Source organism: Herpailurus yagouaroundi, unplaced genomic scaffold (genome assembly GCF_014898765.1).
Source record: "Herpailurus yagouaroundi ecotype Mexico unplaced genomic scaffold, PumYag 77, whole genome shotgun sequence".
Taxonomy (NCBI): domain Eukaryota; kingdom Metazoa; phylum Chordata; class Mammalia; order Carnivora; family Felidae; genus Herpailurus; species Herpailurus yagouaroundi.
In genome coordinates, this window is record NW_024412388.1 from 55,657,925 (window position 1) to 55,677,506 (window position 19,582).

A 19,582-nucleotide genomic window follows, 5' to 3' on the forward strand; every position below is an offset into this window, starting at 1 on the left:
TAAATTCCTTGTATGACACAAAATTATAACTAAAATTATTGAATGACATATAATTTTTGAGTCTTACCCGGCCAGAATCCAAAGCAGCAGGCATATTTCTCAGTTCATACACACCAACCTGTCCATCACTGTCACCCACCAGAAGGCAATCTGTTTGTTTGGCAAAGAGGACAGTTGTGAACTTGATTCCGGGGTTAGCAACATGCACAATCAGAGGATCCAAACTGTAATAAAATATTTTATTTGTAAATGTATTTGTTGTTAACATATTCTTATATACAGATTAAGAAAAGTCTGAGGTTTTTTTTGTGATTTCATGTGACAAAAATAAAACAAAAATAAACTTTTTAAGTAAATTTCCAAAGTCAAAATAACTGTTTCTCTACTCCTTATTCGTCAAAACTTTCACTTCTTTAGTGAACAAATTTCGACTAAATAAATTCAAGCAAGTCACAATTAAGATGTGAACTCATGGGGCGCCTGAATGGCTCAGTCAGTTGAGCATCCGACTCTTGCTTTTGGCTCAGGTCATGGTCTCATGGTTGTGGGATCAAGCCTTGTGTCAGGCTGCATGCTGAGCGTGGAGCCTGTTTAAGATTGTCTCTCTCTCCTCTCTCCATCTCTCCTCTGTTCATGCTCTCTCTCTCTCCAAAATAAATAAATAAGCTTAAAAAAAAAAGATGTGAACTCATAAATTTAAACTCCTGTGCTGGTTAACTTTATGTATTTACTTGGCTAGTCTATGGTACTCAGTTGTTCATAAGGTCAAACACCAGTCTACACTTTGCTGTGAAGGTATTTTGTTTAGTTGTGATAAACATGCAGATGAGTAGAATCTGAATAAAGCACATTATGCTCCATAATGTAGGCAGACCTTATCCAATGTGTTGAAGACCTTAAGAGAAAAGACTGAGTTCCCCAAAGTAGAATAAAATTCTGCTTCCAGACTGCCTTCAGACTCAAGATTGCAAGATGGACTGACGGAATTGCAAGATGGAATTTCCTGATGGAAATTCTAGCCCGCCAGCCTATAGTTCAGACTTGGCACTTGCCAGGCCCCACAATCATGTGAGCCAATTGCTTAAAGTAAATCTCTTTCTCTCTTTTTATTGCTACTGTTTCTCTGGAGAACCCTGAGTAATACAACTTCTTAAGTAATAAATGTCTTTTAATAGAAGGGTATTTTGACCCAAATGAACCTCTGGAATATAAAAGAATATTTTGAACAAGAACTTTTTAAATTCCCTGTCATCCAAAGCAATCCACTGATACCCTTAAAAAACAACAGAACCAGGGGCACCTGAGTGGCTCAGTGGGTTAAGTGTCCAACTTTGGCTCAGGTCATGGTTTTGCTGTTCGTGGGTTTGAGACCTGCGCTGACAACTCAGAGCCTGCTTCAGATTCTGTCTCTCTCTCTCTGTCCTTTCCCCACTTGTGCTCTGTCTCTCTCTCTCTCAAAAATAAATAAATAAACTAAAACAAAAAACAAAAAAACCAAAGGCAGCAACTTGCATACTTCTTAAGAAATGTCCTTGGGGTGCCTCGGTGGCTCATTTGGCTGAGTGTCCGACTTCAGCTCAGGTTATGATCTCACCGTCTGTGAGTTCAAGCCCCGCATCAGGCTCTGTGCTGACAGCCCAGAACCTGGAGCCTGCTTCTGATTCTGTGTCTCCCTCTCTCTCTCTCTGCCCTTCCCCCAATCGTGTGTGTGTGTGTGCGCTCTCTCTCTCTCTCTCTCTCAAAAACTAAATAAACACACACAAAAAAAAGAAATGTCCTGAGATCTACAGTATTACCAAAAAAAAAAATAATAATAATTAAAATCAGAGGTGGGATGAGTGATCGTTTTACCAAAAAATTAAAATCAGGGGTGGGATGAGTTAAGTAGTCATTTTATACATTAGTCATCTCATACTCAAAAATAAGTTGCTTTGTGATATAATCCTTGGTTTCGGATTCAAACTATTTTATAGTATAAGCCATGACAAAATTTTAGAGTTACTATATGATTAAGTTCTAGGATTAAAAAAATTGTCATTAAGAATAAACCCATTGAGGGGAATCTGGGTGGCTCAGTTGGTTAAGTATCTGACAGGTCATGATTGCAAGGTTTGTGAGGTCAAGCCCCACATCAGGCTCTGTGCTGATGGCGTGGAGCATGCTTGGATTCTCGTTCTCCCTTTCTCCACTCCTCCTCTGCTTACACACACTCCCTCTCTCAAAATAAATAAGCTTTTTTTTTTTAAAAAGAATAAACCCATTGAATTTTATATCACTTATTTTAAGCAAAAATATATTGCCCTGATGCTTCTGCTAATAACTAACATAAAAATCTACAATATTTTCCAACTGAGGAAATAGAATCATTAAACACTTTATTCCTGCATTGTATGAATTTCCATTTTAAAAAGAAAACATGGGTCTAGATGACCCTCTAATAACTTTGGTGTCACACCTTAAATTAAAATTTTTAATTAAATGAATGGCCATTTGAATATATTTTAAAACAAGGTAAGAGAATAAGTATTATAAAAAATAATTATTTTGTTCCCTTTCTTTGTCTTATTGCAAACAATCTTTAGTTAAACACAGTTAGTTGCCTCTCTGCATTCTTCTAAAACAAGGCAATGAAAAAGAATTCAAGGCAGCTAGGTTATCGTATATCTTCCTGTAAAGGTTTGATATGAGTAAGGTAACCTATTTTCATTTAAATATTTTTAAAACTACATACCACATAAGTAATTAAAATGAAATATAGCATCCTAGCCTATATCTTTTATTCATAAAGGACTCTCACAGTGTAAATTATTACTTGTTTTAAAGTAACCACAATTCTCTCTAACCAATACCAAAACTATTAGGTATCATTTTGTTTGAACTGCTTCTATGAGAAATATCACCAGGAAAAACATTAACACTTACGTGCTGATGTGAAGGTGCCAAATCTCTACTCTGCTCTCGTTCGCGGCTGCAAATATATAGGCTGATTTTGGAGACCAGGCAACATCATAAACAACATAAGTAGTTGGATAAAAACTCAAAAATGGCTTGGGATTCTCCTGTTGCCATATAATAACACCCCAATCTGCAGAACAGCTTAAGAACACATCATGACAAAATGGATTCCATGCTATTTTATACACTGGACCCTAGAATTAGAAAAACAAATTAAAATACATAGGTAAGTAATAGTTAACATCTCATACTTTAAACTTGACCAACAAATTAAAAATGCTAAGATTTCTAGAAGATTTAGGTACCATGCATTGTTGTGTATTATTTTAGCTCAGAGTAAGGTCATAAATTGAATCTTCCCTAAATAATGCCATACAGAAACATAAAAATATAGTTGTTACAATACTAACTTAAATATTAATACATATTATACTTATTTACTTTAAAAAGTATAAGGATTACTTTAAAAAACAGAAATAAGGGAGAAAATGAAGAAAACATAAATGGAACAAAAGATACAGAAAATAAGTATATGCCAGAGACAATTTTACTTTGGAATCAGCATGTTATCATAAGCAAAGTCTTTCAGAAACAAATAAAAATTGTGACTTCCATAACTTGCAAGAAAAAAATCAAGAACACCTGGAAGCCAAACAAAATGTCCCACACGTTATTGATGATTTCCATACAAGACAGTACTTAATTCAATTCGTACTATTAACTCTGAAGTTGTAAATTTAGGGCATGTGAAAAGTAGTGTGTATAAAAATACTATTTTTTTCAGAAATATTAAAAGATAAATTTTCCATACCTACTATAATTAAACTAACCTTATGTCCTCTGTAGGTTTCTAGGTATTGTTCATTATATGAACAAGAACATTTGTGAATATGACCCTCTTCGGTGCCAGCCAAATAGATATTTGTATCCTACAACACAAAAAATTAAAATGTATTGGCTTGTGATATATTAGTAAAGGTGCTAAATAGAAAATCAGATCCCTCGGGGCACCTGGGTGGCTCAGTTGGTTAAGGGTGCAACTTTGGTTCGGGTCATGATCTCACAGTTCATAAGTTCGAGCCCCGCATTGGGCTTTCTGCTGTCAGTGCAGAGCCCGCTTCAGATCCTCTGTCTCCCTCTCTTTCTGTCCCTCTCCTACTCAATCTCTCTCTCTCAAAAATAAGTTAACTTCAAAAAATAAAGAAAATCAGATCTCTCAAGATCTATTAAAATGAATTCAAGAACCAAAACTAGAAAAACTATCTTGATAATAGTTGTCTGTTGTCTTTTACTTTCTATCATCGTTTTATAATATTCATGTATATAATGCTGAAGAAATGATTTTTTGCTGGATATGAAAGATTGAACTAAATGGAGTCCTAAGCATTTGTAACACCATATGTAGGTACTAAATAGAGATTTTAAGTGTATTTCCTAATGTGAAGTCATAGTCTAAAGGTCTGAAAGTCAGGCTCTATGTCCTGGGTATGTGGAGTCAGTATCATCTTGGAGCATTTTAGAGATGTCAACTCTCAGATCCCACCCCAGACCTACTGAATCAGAATTTGCATTTTAACAAGATCCCTAAATAATGTGTATGTACATTAAAATTTGAGACACACTGTTCTAGCATGTACCACTACTTAAGAATGCAACTACAAAATCATGGAACATAAGCAGTTTAAACAACACAATAAAGTATAATTTTTCCCCAAACTAGCATAACCAATTTACATCCAGCAGTATATAGAAGTTCCCTTTGATCCATATTCTCTTCAATGGTTGGTTACATTAGAAATCTTAAGTTTTGCTATTGTATTAGGTATAAAATTATACCTAATGGTATATGAATTTATATGAATATGAATTCATTTATATGAATATTAACAAGGTTTAGCACATTTTATGTTTACTGGCCATTTGTATTTCCTCTTCTGTTCATGTCTCTTAACTATTTTACTCATAATATTTTCATATTGATTTATATTAAAGTTCTTTATATATCCTATTATATATGCTTTGTCTATTACATATGTTGCAAATATCTTCTCTAAGTGTATGGCTTACCTTTTACTTTTTTAGTGTCTTTTGATAAACAGAAGTTCTCATTTTGATGTAGTTAGTATTATAACTTTTTTATATACTTAGCATTTTTTTGTGCTTTAAGAAATTTTTCCTATTTTGAGGTAATAGCAAAGTTTTCCTATATTTTCTTCTAAAAGTTCTTTGTTTATGAAGGGGTAGGTATCTAATTCCATTTCTATATGAACAATGATTATCCCAACACCATTTATAAGCTGTTTATCTTTCTGTAGAGATCTTCAAGGTCACTGTCTAGAGTTATTCTTGTCACTATATAAACTCTGAGATTTCCATGCAACAGATTTATTGGGAAGTTCTCTCAGGAATAATTTCTTTGAAAGAAACAATAATGGGCAGAGATTTAAGTTGACTATGATGCAGTTGCAACAGAAGGCTCAGCCCAACCTCCAAGAAGCTCTGGAGTTGAGATAGCCCTTTAGAGTCCGGCCTCCAGGCAAGGAGACCAGACATGTTATACCACCACCCCACCATCACCTATAAACTAGTGAAGCAAAATGACAGACTCAAACCAAACCATATCAAAATAAAACTAAATGTAAATGGTCTAAATATCACAATTAAAAGGCAGAAATTATAAGATGGATAAAAAAGCAAGACCCAACTATATGCTACCAACAAGAAATGTATTTTATTTTATTTTTTTTTAATTTTTTTTCAACGTTTTTATTTATTTTTGGGACAGAGAGAGACAGAGCATGAACGGGGGAGGGGCAGAGAGAGAGGGAGACACAGAATCGGAAACAGGCTCCAGGCTCCGAGCCATCAGCCCAGAGCCTGACGCGGGGCTCGAACTCACGGACCGCGAGATCGTGACCTGGCTGAAGTCGGACGCTTAACCGACTGCGCCACCCAGGTGCCCCGAAATGTATTTTAAATACAGAGATACAAGTAGGTTAAATGTAAAAGGATGGAAAATGATTTAATAAACACAACAAACAAACATGGCTGGGGAAGAGAGAGAAAAACCAAGAAACAGACTCGTAACTATAGAGAACAAACTGATGGTTTCCAGAGAAGAGATGGGTAGGGGGATGGGTTAAATAGGTGGTGATGGCTATTAAGGAGGGCACTTGTAATTAGCACCAGGTGTTGTATGTAAGTGTTGAATCACTAAATTCTATACCTGAAACTATGTTGACTAACTGGAATTTAAATAAAAACTTAATAAAAAGAAAAAATAAACCATGTTAACACTGGTTAAAAGAATGCTGAGGTGGTTACATTAATATCGGGCTAAGATTATTTCAGTGTTAATAATATTACCAGTTATGAACCACTTTAAAATGATAAGAGAGTTGAATAATCAAGAGAACATAACAATCCTAAACATTTGTATCCTTGAGACAAAGCTTCAAGCTACATAAAGCAAAACCTGATAGAATTACAGTTAAAAAAAAAAAAAAGACAAATCCATAATTATGCCCAGACACTTCAATGCCTCTCTGTTAATAATTGATGGAAGAGGTAGGCAGAAAATCAGCAAGGATATAGTCAACTTGGAGAACACCTTCAACCAACCTAACCTGATTGTCATTCATAGAGCACTCCACCCAACAAGAGCAGAATACACATTTTTCTCAAGTGCACAGGGAACATTTATGTGTAAATGTCACATTCTGGGCTTCAATAAATTTAAAAGGGTTCAGTTTATTAATTTTTATTAAAAGTTTGTTCTCTGATCGTGATGGAATTAAAATTAGAAATCAATAAACAGAAAGATCCTTGAAAAACCCCAAATATTTAAAAACTAAATAACATGCTACTAAGTAGTCCATCAATCAAAAAAGAAATCAGAGAAATTAGAAAGTATTCTGAATGGAATGAAAATGAAAATACAACATATTAGAATTTGTGGGATGCTGCCAAAGCAGTACTTAGAGAAAAAGTTATAGCAAAAATGCCTCCATCAAAAGAAGAAAAGTCATAAATAAATGATCCCAGATTCCACCTTAAGAAGCCAGAAAAAGAGGAGCAAATAAAACTGAAGCAGAAGAAAGAAAATAAAGATCAAAGTGGAAATCAGTTTTATAGAAAACAGAAAAACAATCGTGAAATTCAGAGAAATCAAAAGCTGGTTCTTTGAGATCAATAGCATTGATAAACTTCTAGCCAGACTAAAGAAAAAAAGAAACACAAATTACCAACAGTAGCAATTAAAGAGGTGACATCACTACATATTTTAATATCTATTAAAGAATACTAAGGAATTATTATGATGCCACTAAGTTTAATAACTTAGATGAAATAAATTCCTTAAAAGACACAAATTATCAAAATGCACTCAAGAAGAAATAGATGATAATAATAATAATCATAATCCTATATCTAGTAAAAATTTGCATTTCTAGTTACAAGTTAAACACCTTCCTAAAAGAAATTCCAGGCCCAGATAGTTTATTAATCCCATCAAACACATAATGAAAAAATAATACTAATTGTATACATATTCTTTCAAAAAAGTAAAGAGGGAATACTTTTCAACTAATTCTACAGGATTACCCTAATATCAAAACCAGACAAAGACATTACAAGAAAAGAAAACTGTAGATAGATATCCCTTATAAGCAAAGATGAAAACTGCTAAACAAAATTTAAGCCTATCAAATCCAACAGTAGATTAAAAGTATAAATTACAATCAGGTGGAATTTATTTTAGAAATAAACATTTAAAAACCAATGTTATTCACCATATTAACAAACTTAAAAAGAAAAACTATATATCATCTCAATAGATGTAGAAAAAGCATTTGACAAAAACCTAGCATCTATTCCTGATAAAACTCTCAACAAACAGTAAAGTAATGGGATCTCTTCAATGTGATTAATTGTATCTACAAAAAAATCTCAGCTTACATCATACTTAATAGTAAAAGGACTGAACACTTTCTCCCTAAGGTCAGAAACAAGAGAGGGATGTTTGTTTTCACCACCTCCATTCATCATTGTGCTGGAAGTTCAAGCCAGTACAAACAGGAAAGGAAAGGTAAAGAAGTAAACTCTTTATTTACACACTATATGATCATCTCAAATTCCTCACACCAAGGACATTTCTAGGATAACAAACTAGGATTTCTCAACCCAGCACCATTGATATTTTGGGCCAGTCCCTTCCCCTCCCCTTCCCCTTCTCCTTCTTTTCTTTCCCCTTCTTCTTCCCTTTCTCCTGCCCCTTCCCCCTCTCCTTTTTTCCCCCCAGTACCCCTTTCCTTCCTCTTCCCCTTCTCCCCCTTCTTCTGTGCAGAGGAGGGCAAAAGTTGTCTTGTGCACTCTAGGATGTTTAGCAGTATCCCTGGCCTCTGCCTACTAGATGCCAATAGCATTCCTTCCCACGTCCCACCTCCTATAGCTGCAACAACCAAAAATATCTCAAGACATTGTGAAATATACCCTGGTGATAAAATATTCCCCTCCCTGCCCACATTGAGAAGCACTGTTCTAGAATCAAGGTGAAATGTGGATTACAAGAATTTGAGAGTGAAAGCAGTTGGAACACAACAGCTGTGGAAAACATGAAATGCAGTAAAGGCCTGAACTACATTAGCAGTAGTAGGCTTGGACTAAAAGGACAATAATACTTAAATAGCATTTGGTTGATAGGGTAGAACAAAGTAGGAGCTCAAATTTTGGTTTGCATAATTAGGTAGATGATGGTGTCACAAAAAAGATGATCATGTTACATATAAGGAAAAGTATATAGGATATGCTTCCTTGTTTGTCATAGTTGCTGAGTTTTCTGATTCCAAAGTACTTCCAGATAAAAACAATTAGAAAAAGTAGAATTTCATTAACTGTGCTTTGATTTGATTCTCTTCCTGATAACCATGAACTTAACTATTCTTCCTAATCCTCATCATCATGAGAGTCACCACTCACATTGAAATAGTGGACTGTATGGTAGATTCGGTTTCTATCAAAATGACAAAGCACTCAAGTTAAACTTGAAGTTGTAAAGAGAATCCTTCCACAGTTTCTCAGAAATATAGACCTTTCCTCTAGAAAGCAGATAAAGACACAGTACAGCCAACTGGAATGTGCCTCTCCACCTTAGTTTGGCAGCTATGTCTATGTTTGTTTTATTTTTACCTACAAGGCACTATATTGATTAACATGCTAAACCTTTGTCTTGCTTTATGTCTTACTACATTTCAATTATTGGAAGTTGTCATTTGCAATAGTGAATAATGGATTGGAATAATTTACCTTAGGATGAAAAGCAAAACACATTCCAGGGGCCTGTCGAGATATCAGAGCTTCACCTTTCTTTTCTTTTTCCCCTCCTTTTTTGCTGCTGCTAGAAGTAGTTCGCTTCAAACGCATCAAATCTTTATTTAAAGAAGAAAACATATATCTTATTTAATACACGAAAAAGTATTGTATAATAATGTATGTCCCTCCTACAAATAATAGTATGCGTTCTGCCATCTTTTGCATGTGATTAACTTAAAACTAGCAAATACCAATGAGAAAAACAATGAGCAAGTACAATATTTTTTCTTATGTAGCCAAACTAAAATTTGTCACCTCTTACTCATGGCTCACTAGGATTTTAAGTCAGCACATAATAAGAGAAAGGTAATTTGATATGTATGTGTATTTGTATACATTCTTTTTACCATGACAGTCCAGTCCTTTCCGTATAACCCATTTGGAGATTCTTCCATCTGCTGATATAGAAACTAGTATTTCTCTTTTGTCATCCCCTGTTGTCCCTCGATCTTGTTCTATCCACTGTAGTTGCCATACAGGTCCCAAATGTTTTTGAGGTGATTCACTAAAACAGGGAAAAGCACTAAATATAGAATCATTGTCATAATTTTTAAAAGCACAGGAGTATAAGTCATAAGGACAGCTCCCTGGAGCACTGTGACCTACTTATGGAATGATGCCCCTATTATTCACTTTCACTTTAGTAAAAGTATTTTGAAAAACAGGGAAAACAATCATTTTGTCACCTAATATTTTAGTTTTTTTTCATTTCTTATAAAAGGAAACTTTTACTTCTTTTAATTATATTAATGCCATAAAAGAAATACAAAAGCAAATATTTTCTTTCTTTTCAAAATATACTTTCCCTTACTCTATTCATTTACTTTTTCCTAGATAAGTTGTGTTAATTTATTTTGGACACTTTGAAAATAAGTATCTTCATCTTTATAAGGATTTTTTTCATAGCTTAAGTAGATAAATTATTTAAGTCTTATTTAAGTAAACAATTACCTTACCTTTCTATATTTCAGGCTTGCCCATTGGCTTGATCCTCTCTATGGCTGATTTAACATTTCTCTAAAGAATTAAAATCTCTTCTCAGATTAGTGATTGTTTTCCTGTCAGGATAATAGGTTCCTCTGTTCCTAGTCCTTGATTTTTTTTATGCAAACTTCCCAAAGCAATGGTTGTGAATCTTTTTAAAATCATAGATAACTTCGATTATTTGGTAAAACAAGCACAAAGGCCCATGCTTATAAAACTATGCAGATAATTTCAAATTTAAGCTTACAGACCTTGCTCTGATGCCTATTTTCAGCTCTAAGTTTATTCAAACACTAATATAAATATACTACTTCATTTTTGCCCCATTGTTCTATCTGTTCTATTATAAAAACCTAACAATACTCAATATCTTTCACTTTTAACTTTTTTTATTTTCTCAGTATGACTCATTCACTGATTGATTTATTTATTCTTATTCACTTACTCTAATCCTGTTACATTCTCAATATTATGTGACATGCTGAGGATAAACAGGCAAGACTTAATCCTTGACTTCGAGTTGCTTACAGCCTCTTCAGAAAGATATATATATATAAATAATACATATACAGCATGATGAGTGCTATGATAACTAGACAAACGCACAAAAGAAAGGAATGGAAGGCTTCTTGGAGGAGGTGGTGCCAAAGCAATAAAGGGTACAAACTTATAGTCAGAAGATGAACAAGTTCTAAAGATCTAATATATAGCATGATGTTCATAGTTAACAATACTGTACTATATACTCAAAATTTGCTAAGAGAATAGATCCAAAATGTTCTCACCACATATTAATCAATTTTATTGTGGTAATCATTTCACAGTGTATACATATTAAATAATTACATTGTACCCCTTTTAAAAATCACATTGTAGAACCTAAATATATACAATTTTTATTTGTCAATTGTACCTCAATGAAGCTGGGGAAATTTTTGATTTTCTTTTAAAAGAATAAACAAACTGTAGGGGCACCTGAGTGGCTCAGTCAGTTAAGCGTCCGACTTCGGCTCAGGTTATGATCTCACGGTTCATGAGTACAAGCCCCGTGTGAGGCTCTGGGCTGACAGCTTGGAGCCTGGAACCCACTTCAGATTCTGTGTCTCCCTCTGTCTGCCCCTCTGCTGCTTGCACTCTGTCTCTCGCATTGTCTCAAAAATAAATAAACATTAAAAAAAATTTTTTTAAGAATAAACAAACTGTCAAGGAAGGCTGGTGAGGTGGGCAGAGAACATACAGATTTTAGGACAGAGAATTTCAGCTAGAGAGGAATTATTAAGTGAAAAATAATGGTATCACTCTCAAAACATAAACATTCACTCAAAATTAGATAACATTAGATTAAATTTTTACTTCTCCCTAAAAAAAGCACATATTATATGTTTATCTGATTCTTGGATTCTCACCTAGTATCCAGAACAGGAACATTACTGTTGCTCTGTACATTATAAATTGCAATGGTACCATTGTGATAGCCAACTGCTAAAAGATTAGGTGCTCCAATGGAGAAATCCACAGCAGTAACTCCATATAGACTCCGATAAATACGTTCTGGCCACTGAATAAAAAAATAATTGTATTACATTTTAAACTGGGTTTTGCAGGCCACAGTAAGACAGGGTATAATGGTGACTTAAGACAAGTCTGGGGGCAGTGGAAATGTAAGCAGGGCTAGTCTACATTAAGTTACTCTTCTCTTCCTAACTTCCAGTATAGATGAAAACAAAATGTCAATTAGTCATTCCCTTTCCTTTGATGAATCCTCAGGACTCAATAATTTTAAGAAATACAGCATGGCCTTCTCCAATAATTATCATATTTTGGTAATCTTTCAGTAGGATTTGCATGATCATCATAGATTTACTTTCTTTAAGAAACAAATAATGGGCTCCAATCAAATTATCTAGCAATGTTCCTATCTTCCAGTATCTGTTTCATAGGCTTGCATTATCTAGACATTTCTGAACGGTGGAAAGAAGAAGCCACAAAAAAACTCTGTACAGTAGTCTTTTTGACAACTCTGTGAAGAGTTTTATTGTTTTGCTTTGCTTAAAGTCTAATCTAAATCCTTTCTTGCTTCTAACAGTCTGTATGGAGAAGAAGACAACTTACCAATGATGGATCCTATATCAATACTTCCACATGTTTAAAATTGCTTCTTCCTTCCTTTTTTTTTTAATTCTACATAAACCCAGCTTCCTAATAGACTGGGATTATTTATAAAAGCTCCAATCATTTTTTATTTTGCTTTCCTGATCCTTTTCTAAGTTTTTCACTTCATAACTCAGTTATGAATTAAAACTAAACGTAAAGCTGCAAAATAACAGACTAAAACTGTTTAACAAAAAAACACCATGACTGATTCTTATTATTCTCCTTGAAAAATTCTTGCTAATAACATGGTCATTCATATTCATCCATTTTGTATGTATTCAAGCCAGCAGAAATCTATCTTACGAGGTGATGAGATATTTATACATTAAGAAACAATTCAGTATTAGCTGAAACATATAATTTTCAAAGGATTTTCACTCACAAATTTGCTCTTCTTTCTGATAAAAAATAATGGTTCAACTCTGGATCATAAGATCTAGTAGCACATAGTAAATGCTCAATAAATATTTATTAAATGAATTTACTTTACCTAATATCAACAAGAATAAATTTTAATACTTGTAGATTTAAACCAAAGAAAATAAAGTCTTCCTCGATAATTTTTTGACTTTAATTATCACACACAACTATCTACTTTATGAGAATTATGTCAATATTTAATTAACTAAAAATGGGTTTTTTCCTACTGGGGTTACCATAGGGTTCTTTATTGACCAGCAGCAAGCCAATCCTCTTTTTTGCTCTCTAAATCCAAAGTGCCCATAGCCCACAGCCAAAAGGTCCTGAAAATCAGAAAAATATGTTTAAAATAAGAGAGGGTAGCATAAAAACATTGGAAAATATATAAAGATACATTTTAATGAACTGTGTTAAAAATAGAAAGACACTTCTATTGAGAAAAAATACCAGTATACTATTTATTTTTACTTTACACCTCCATCTTCCTAAGCAAAATAATAATCATATTTTCAGACTGATGAATAACTAAAAAGAACCAATTGCTGAAAAGTTCTTTTATATATTGAGTTAATCTTCCAAGATTATATTACTACATTATGGGTTTCTGAGAATGACCTAATTATTTCAAATATAAAGACAAAGTGCCATGAACTGAATTGTGTCTCCTCCCCTAAAATTCATGTGTTGAAGTCCTAATCCCCAGTGTGATTATATTTGAAGAAAGGGCTTTTAGGAGGTAATGAAGATTAAATGAGATCATGAGGGTCATAATGTTAATCCAATAGGATTGGTGGCCTCATGAAAAGAGGAAGAGACACCAGAGCTCTCTCTCTCCACCATGTGAGAATGCAGCAAGATAGGAAGAGAGCCTTCCATCTGCAAGATAGGAAGAGAGCCTTCACCAGTAATGAAATCAGCCAGCACGATGATCTTAAACTTCCTGGCCTCCAGCAAATAAATTTCTGATTTCTAATCCAGCCAGTTGATGGTATCTTGTCATGGCACCCAAAACTGATTAATAAAGCATTTCAAGATCTGCTTATACAAGTGCATAAAGACAAAAGTTTAATGATTGACCAAACCCAACCTCTTCTTTGTAATCAGAATATCTTTATCAAAAATATATATTTTTGCCATAACCCTACTTTCAAGCCAACATCACCTCTTTATAATTTCCTCTGCCTTAAACCACTCTTCACCACTATTCCTTTTACACTGACATGAACAAACTTCTATTCATCGCTTCAAGACTCAGCATAGGCACCACTTCCTCTAAAAAGCATTCATGAGCCTCTCTTATGTATTCCCACAATACTATTTATTTTCCTTATTAAAACACAGAGAGAACTATTATATAGGCAGGGTCTATGTGTGACTAAATTACTACTGTTTCTCTAGTGCCTTATTAGAGTTCCTGGCATAGTCAACGTTCAATAAGTATTTGTAGAATGAATTAATAAATATAATAGATGTCATTTGTCATATTTTTTTAGCTTTGTTAACAATTATTTAAATTTAATCTCAATAACAATATATTAACTTTTAAATGCTGGTATATTCAGTTTCTAAAAATGATTCACCTGTCTTTATTACACATTTATTATTGACTTATTGAGTATCACTTACCTTACATGGGGTTTCCAAATATAGTTTATAAAAACCAATCTGTACTAAAAGTATTTTATTTTATTAAAAATAATATACATAATTTAAATAACACATTACTTAGGTTTCTATAAGAATGGTGATAGACTTTCTGTTTTTTTAAAAACCGTAACCACTAGCATATTTGCACATAGCACCTTATAAGGTGTGGCAGTAAAATAAAAAGGCTAATTCTTAAACTTACATTATACAATACAATTTTTTTTTTCAACATTTATTTATTTTTGGGACAGAGAGAGACAGAGCATGAATGGGGGAGGGGCAGAGAGAGAGGGACACAGAATCGGAAACAGGTTCCAGGCTCTGAGCCATCAGCCCAGAGCCTGACGCGGGGCTCGAACTCACGGACCGCAAGATCGTGACCTGGCTGAAGTCGGACGCTTAACCGACTGCGCCACCCAGGCGCCCCCAATACAATCTTAATATACCAATTCATTTTGACCACTTTAAAAATACACTAAATATTTATTCCAAAGGTATTGTTATTACACAAAAGGGTTTTAGAATCCCTAATTGAGAATCATGTCTTCAGAAGCAGTTTATAAACTCAAGGAGAAAATAAGTCTTGTTACTCTATAATCATCTCTCTTTTAAAGAAAACATACCATTCTCCAACTTGATGATTCATATAATTTGGCTCAAGATGATTTTTGGCAGTGCAGTAATTAAGAGCAAGAACTCTGGATTCAGATGTTAGAGTTTGAATTCTAGCTGTTTCACTTACTAGAGTTGTGTTACTCTGGGAATTTAAGAGATGTGTAACTTTGGGCAAGTTATTTATCCTTTTTGTACTTCAGTTTTCTTATCAACATAATGGGGAAAATAGTACCTAACTCAGAGTTACCGTGTTAATACAAGTAAAATGCTTACAGTATCGCCTGGTACATAGTAAGTACTATTTAAGTATTTGCTGTTAAGCACTCTCAACAATAGCCAAATTATGGAAAGAGCCTAAATGTCCATCAACTGATGAATGGATAAAAAAATTGTGGTTTATATACACAATGGAGTACTACGTGGCAATGAGAAAGAATGATATATGGCCCTTTGCAGCAACATGGATGGAACTGGAGAGTGTGATGCTAAGTGAAATAAGCCATACAGAGAAAGACAGATACCATATGTTTTCACTCTTATGTGGATCCTGAGAAACTTAACAGAAACCCATGGGGGAGGGGAAGGAAAAAAAAAAAAAAGAGGTTTGAGTGGGAGAGAGCCAAAGCATAAGAGACTCTTAAAAACTGAGAACAAACTGAGGGTTGATGGGGGGTGGGGGGGGGATGGGTACTGAGGAGGGCACCTTTTGGGATGAGCACTGGGTGTTGTATGGAAACCAATTTGACAGTAAACTTCATAAAAAAAAATAATAAATAAAAAATAATTTAAAAAAATATTTGTTATTACTGGTAGTAATAATATTTTAAGAAATCTCAAAATTATCTTGTATATTTTCAGGGTCACTAGATTAAGTATATATTTCTGAATATGATTACTTTAAGAAGAATATTAATTTGGGTACATGAGCTTGATATATCTGAAAATAAATCAATTAGATGGTATCTTCTGGTTCACTTTTCAATATCTGATATGGATTCAGAGAATACTGTGTCCCAAGTACATCTCCTAAAATTAAAATGATGACATTTCATATTAAAGGAGAAAAAATTATTTTGTAACTATTATCATTTTCTACTTTTTGAAACATGAACTTGTTGTAGAGGTATGTTAAAAACTCCACTTTATGTCAAATAAAATCCCTTGCCTAATGTCTGAGAAAACAAACAACTAGTACTTGACAGTCACCCTTATACTCTAAAGACAGAATTGTTAAAATGTTGAATAACTTACAGGATTTGTTCTATTCCAGGCAAGGCTGCTCACATTAAGGCCTTTGGTTAAGTCACAGGAAAAGGACCAAAGTCGTTCTAAATTGGCTGGTATTGTTGATTGTCCTGTACTTATTTCTATTTCTTCTTCCTCTTCCTTCTGACCCTCTTCCTCTGTCTTTTCAAGTTTTTCGCCTTCTTGAAAGTCTTCAGGTTTTTCAGGTTCTGGTTCTAAAATTAAATCAAATGAAGAGATTATTGTCCTCCATTCCTACAAGAGCTTTCCAAAGGGCCCAAACAGCATCTCTCCCTCTGAGACACTTAAAGCATCACTGGATCTGCTGGATAATATGGCCCAAGTGACAGGGCATTCTGAATGACTACCTGGGCCTCTTGTAGAATCTTCTGCTCTCCTGGGCTTACTCAAAGCTAGCATTTTTTTCAGATCACTTAGTGAATAAGCCAAAGTAGCACATCCAAATGAGGAATATGTTGTCGCCAAAGAACAAAGAGGTCTACTAGGCATGGTACCTTTTTTGGTTATAAGAGTGGCCAGAAGAAACAACTTATCCTTAACCTTTGGATATTTCACTGAGGTGGAAAGCCCCTGAAATTTTATCAGAGGTGGCTGGGAGGCTCAGTCGGTCAAGCGTCTGACTTCGGCTCAGGCCATGATCTCGCAGTCCATGAGTTTGAGCCCTGCATCAGGCTCTGTGTTGACAGCTCAGTCTGGAGCCTGCTTCAGATTCTGTATCTCACTCCCTCTTTACCCCTCTCCTGCTCATGCTCTCTCTCTCTCAAAAATAAATAAACTTTAAAAAATTAAAAAAAAATTTTTATCAGATTTATTTCTCACCCTCTGGGATGCAAATGTCTTACTAATAAGTCTACTTCTTATTCACCAGGTCTAATCAGCATAATGTCATCAATGTAATGGACCAGTGTGATATCTTGTTGAAGGAAAAATTCCCTGAAGACTAAATTAGGACATAAAACTAAAGAGCTGATATACCCCTATAGGACGGTGAGGGTGTATTGCTGGCCTGGCCAGCTGAAAGCAAATGGCTTCCAGTGGGTTTTAGCAACAGGTACTGAAGAAAAAAGAAAGCATTTTCTGTGTCAATAGTCACATACCAGGTACCAGGTGGTGTGTTAATTTGCGCTGCCAAGGAAACATCTGGAACAGCAACTGCAATTGGAGTCACCACCTGGTTAAGTTTACAATAATCAACCATTATTCCCCAAGATCCTGCGTTTTCTATGCAAGCCAAACAGATGAGCTGAATGGGGGAGGTGATGGGAGTTAATACTTCTGCATCTTTCAAGCCCTCAATGGTAGCATTAATCTCTACAATCCCTCCAGAAACATAGTATTGCTTTGGTTTACTATTTTCATAGGTAGCGGAAGCTCTAGTGGCTTCTACTTATCCATTTCCTACCAGAATAGCCTCCATTACATAGGTCAAGGATCAAGTGTAGGGCTTCTGCCAGTTGCTAAATATTTCTATTCCAAAGTATACATTCTGGAACAGCGGAAATAACTACAAGATGAGTTAAGTTACCCACTGGACCCACTGTGAGATGGACCTGAGCTAAAATTCCATTGGTCACCTGACTCCTATAAGTCCTTTCCGGCTAACAAACCATAGTGATGTTTTGGGACTCATGAAGTTAGTATCTGTCCAGAGCTAGTGTCCAGTAATCCCTGAAATTTATGATTATTTCTTGTTCCCCAGTACACAGTCACTCTTGGAAAAGGCTGTAGGTCCCCTCTGGGGAAGGCTGAGAGAAATTTTAACAGTATACATTTTTGGTAGTGTAGTGAAATATTTTCTCAAAGAGACACAGCCTCCCCTTTATCCAAGGAGTTCTGGGTCTGCAAATTGACTCAAGCCTAGAAATTGCTTAAAGGGCTATGACTTTTCTTTTGTAAAGAAAAGACTCTTCTGTTTATACAGATTAAGTAAGAATTTAGGAGAAGACTACATTTTTTTTTAATTTTTTTTTTCAACGTTTATTTATTTTTGGGACAGAGAGAGACAGAGCATGAATGGGGAAGGGGCAGAGAGAGAGGGAGACACAGAATCGGAAGCAGGCTCCAGGCTCTGAGCCATCAGCCCAGAGCCTGACGCGGGGCTCGAACTCACGGACCGCGAGATCGTGACCTGGCTGAAGTCGGACGCTTAACCGACTGTGCCACCCAGGCGCCCCAGGAGAAGATTACATTTTATGGGCTGATTTATCTCCCCAAAATTCATATATTGGAAGGCCTAATCCCCAGTACCTTAGAATGTAACGGGTTTGTAGACAAAGGCTTTAAAGAGGTGATTAAGTTAAAACAAGGCCACTATTCTGGGTCCTAATCAAATATGACTGCTATCCTTATAATAAGAGGACATTTAGATACACCGAGAGACACAGGGAAGGCACAACCTAGTGACGAGACCGCAAGAAGGTAGTCATCTGCAAGCCTAAAAGAGAGGCCTAAAAGAGAGGCCTCAGAGGAAACCCCAACTGTACTGACACCTTCAGCTCAGACTTCCAGTCTCCAGAACTATGGGGAAGTAAATTTCTGTTGTTCAAGCCACCCAGTTTGTGGTATTTTGTTATGGCAGTGCTAGCAAACCAATACAGCACCTACCTATTTCTCTTCTAAGGACATGATGATCAGCTAGCCAATGCCACGGATCTCTGTGAGTCAGACTGTTCTGATTACTGCTCTTTACCCTACAGTAACCATGCCCACCTTTTCATTGGTGATTAACTGCTGCCACTTATCCCCTGCCACTCAGAATCTAATTGTTTAAGGATCTCAGTTGACTAGCAGTAGTTCCCACTACAATTTCTGACCTACAGAGAAAAGTGAGCAAAGAATTCTTCAAGGATATTGGGGCACCCAGCCAATTTATTTTTCACAATTGTGCTAAAAGGTGTATTATCCGGATACTTCTATAGTGGATAAGCAGGTCATCATGATAAATCCACCCTAACATTCCAATGTCCCAAAGCCTTTGGATACCTTTCTCTATAGTGTACCAAAGCAGTTCTAACATTTCAACTTTATTTAGTGAAAACCACATTTTGTCATTCTGGGGCCAGGACTGAAGCCCCTGCCTCTGCCCCAGGCCAACATATGTACAAAACTGTAAATGCATTTTCTTTTCCTTATGAATTCTTTTAATAACATTTTCTTTTCTCTAGCTTATTTT

The 19,582-nt window shown here is 35.2% G+C and overlaps 1 protein-coding gene across 1 annotated transcript in view; it reads right to left on the reverse strand.

Moving 5' to 3' along the window:
- DNAI4 (dynein axonemal intermediate chain 4) overlaps positions 1 to 19,582 on the reverse strand; it is an 81,914-nt gene that overhangs the window by 14,080 nt on the left and 48,252 nt on the right. Inside the window, 8 exon segments of the mRNA XM_040470567.1 lie at positions 68 to 224; positions 2,923 to 3,149; positions 3,786 to 3,884; positions 9,259 to 9,380; positions 9,672 to 9,829; positions 11,715 to 11,866; positions 13,119 to 13,205; positions 16,396 to 16,604. Coding sequence (XP_040326501.1) covers positions 68 to 224; positions 2,923 to 3,149; positions 3,786 to 3,884; positions 9,259 to 9,380; positions 9,672 to 9,829; positions 11,715 to 11,866; positions 13,119 to 13,205; positions 16,396 to 16,604 — 1,211 coding nt within the window.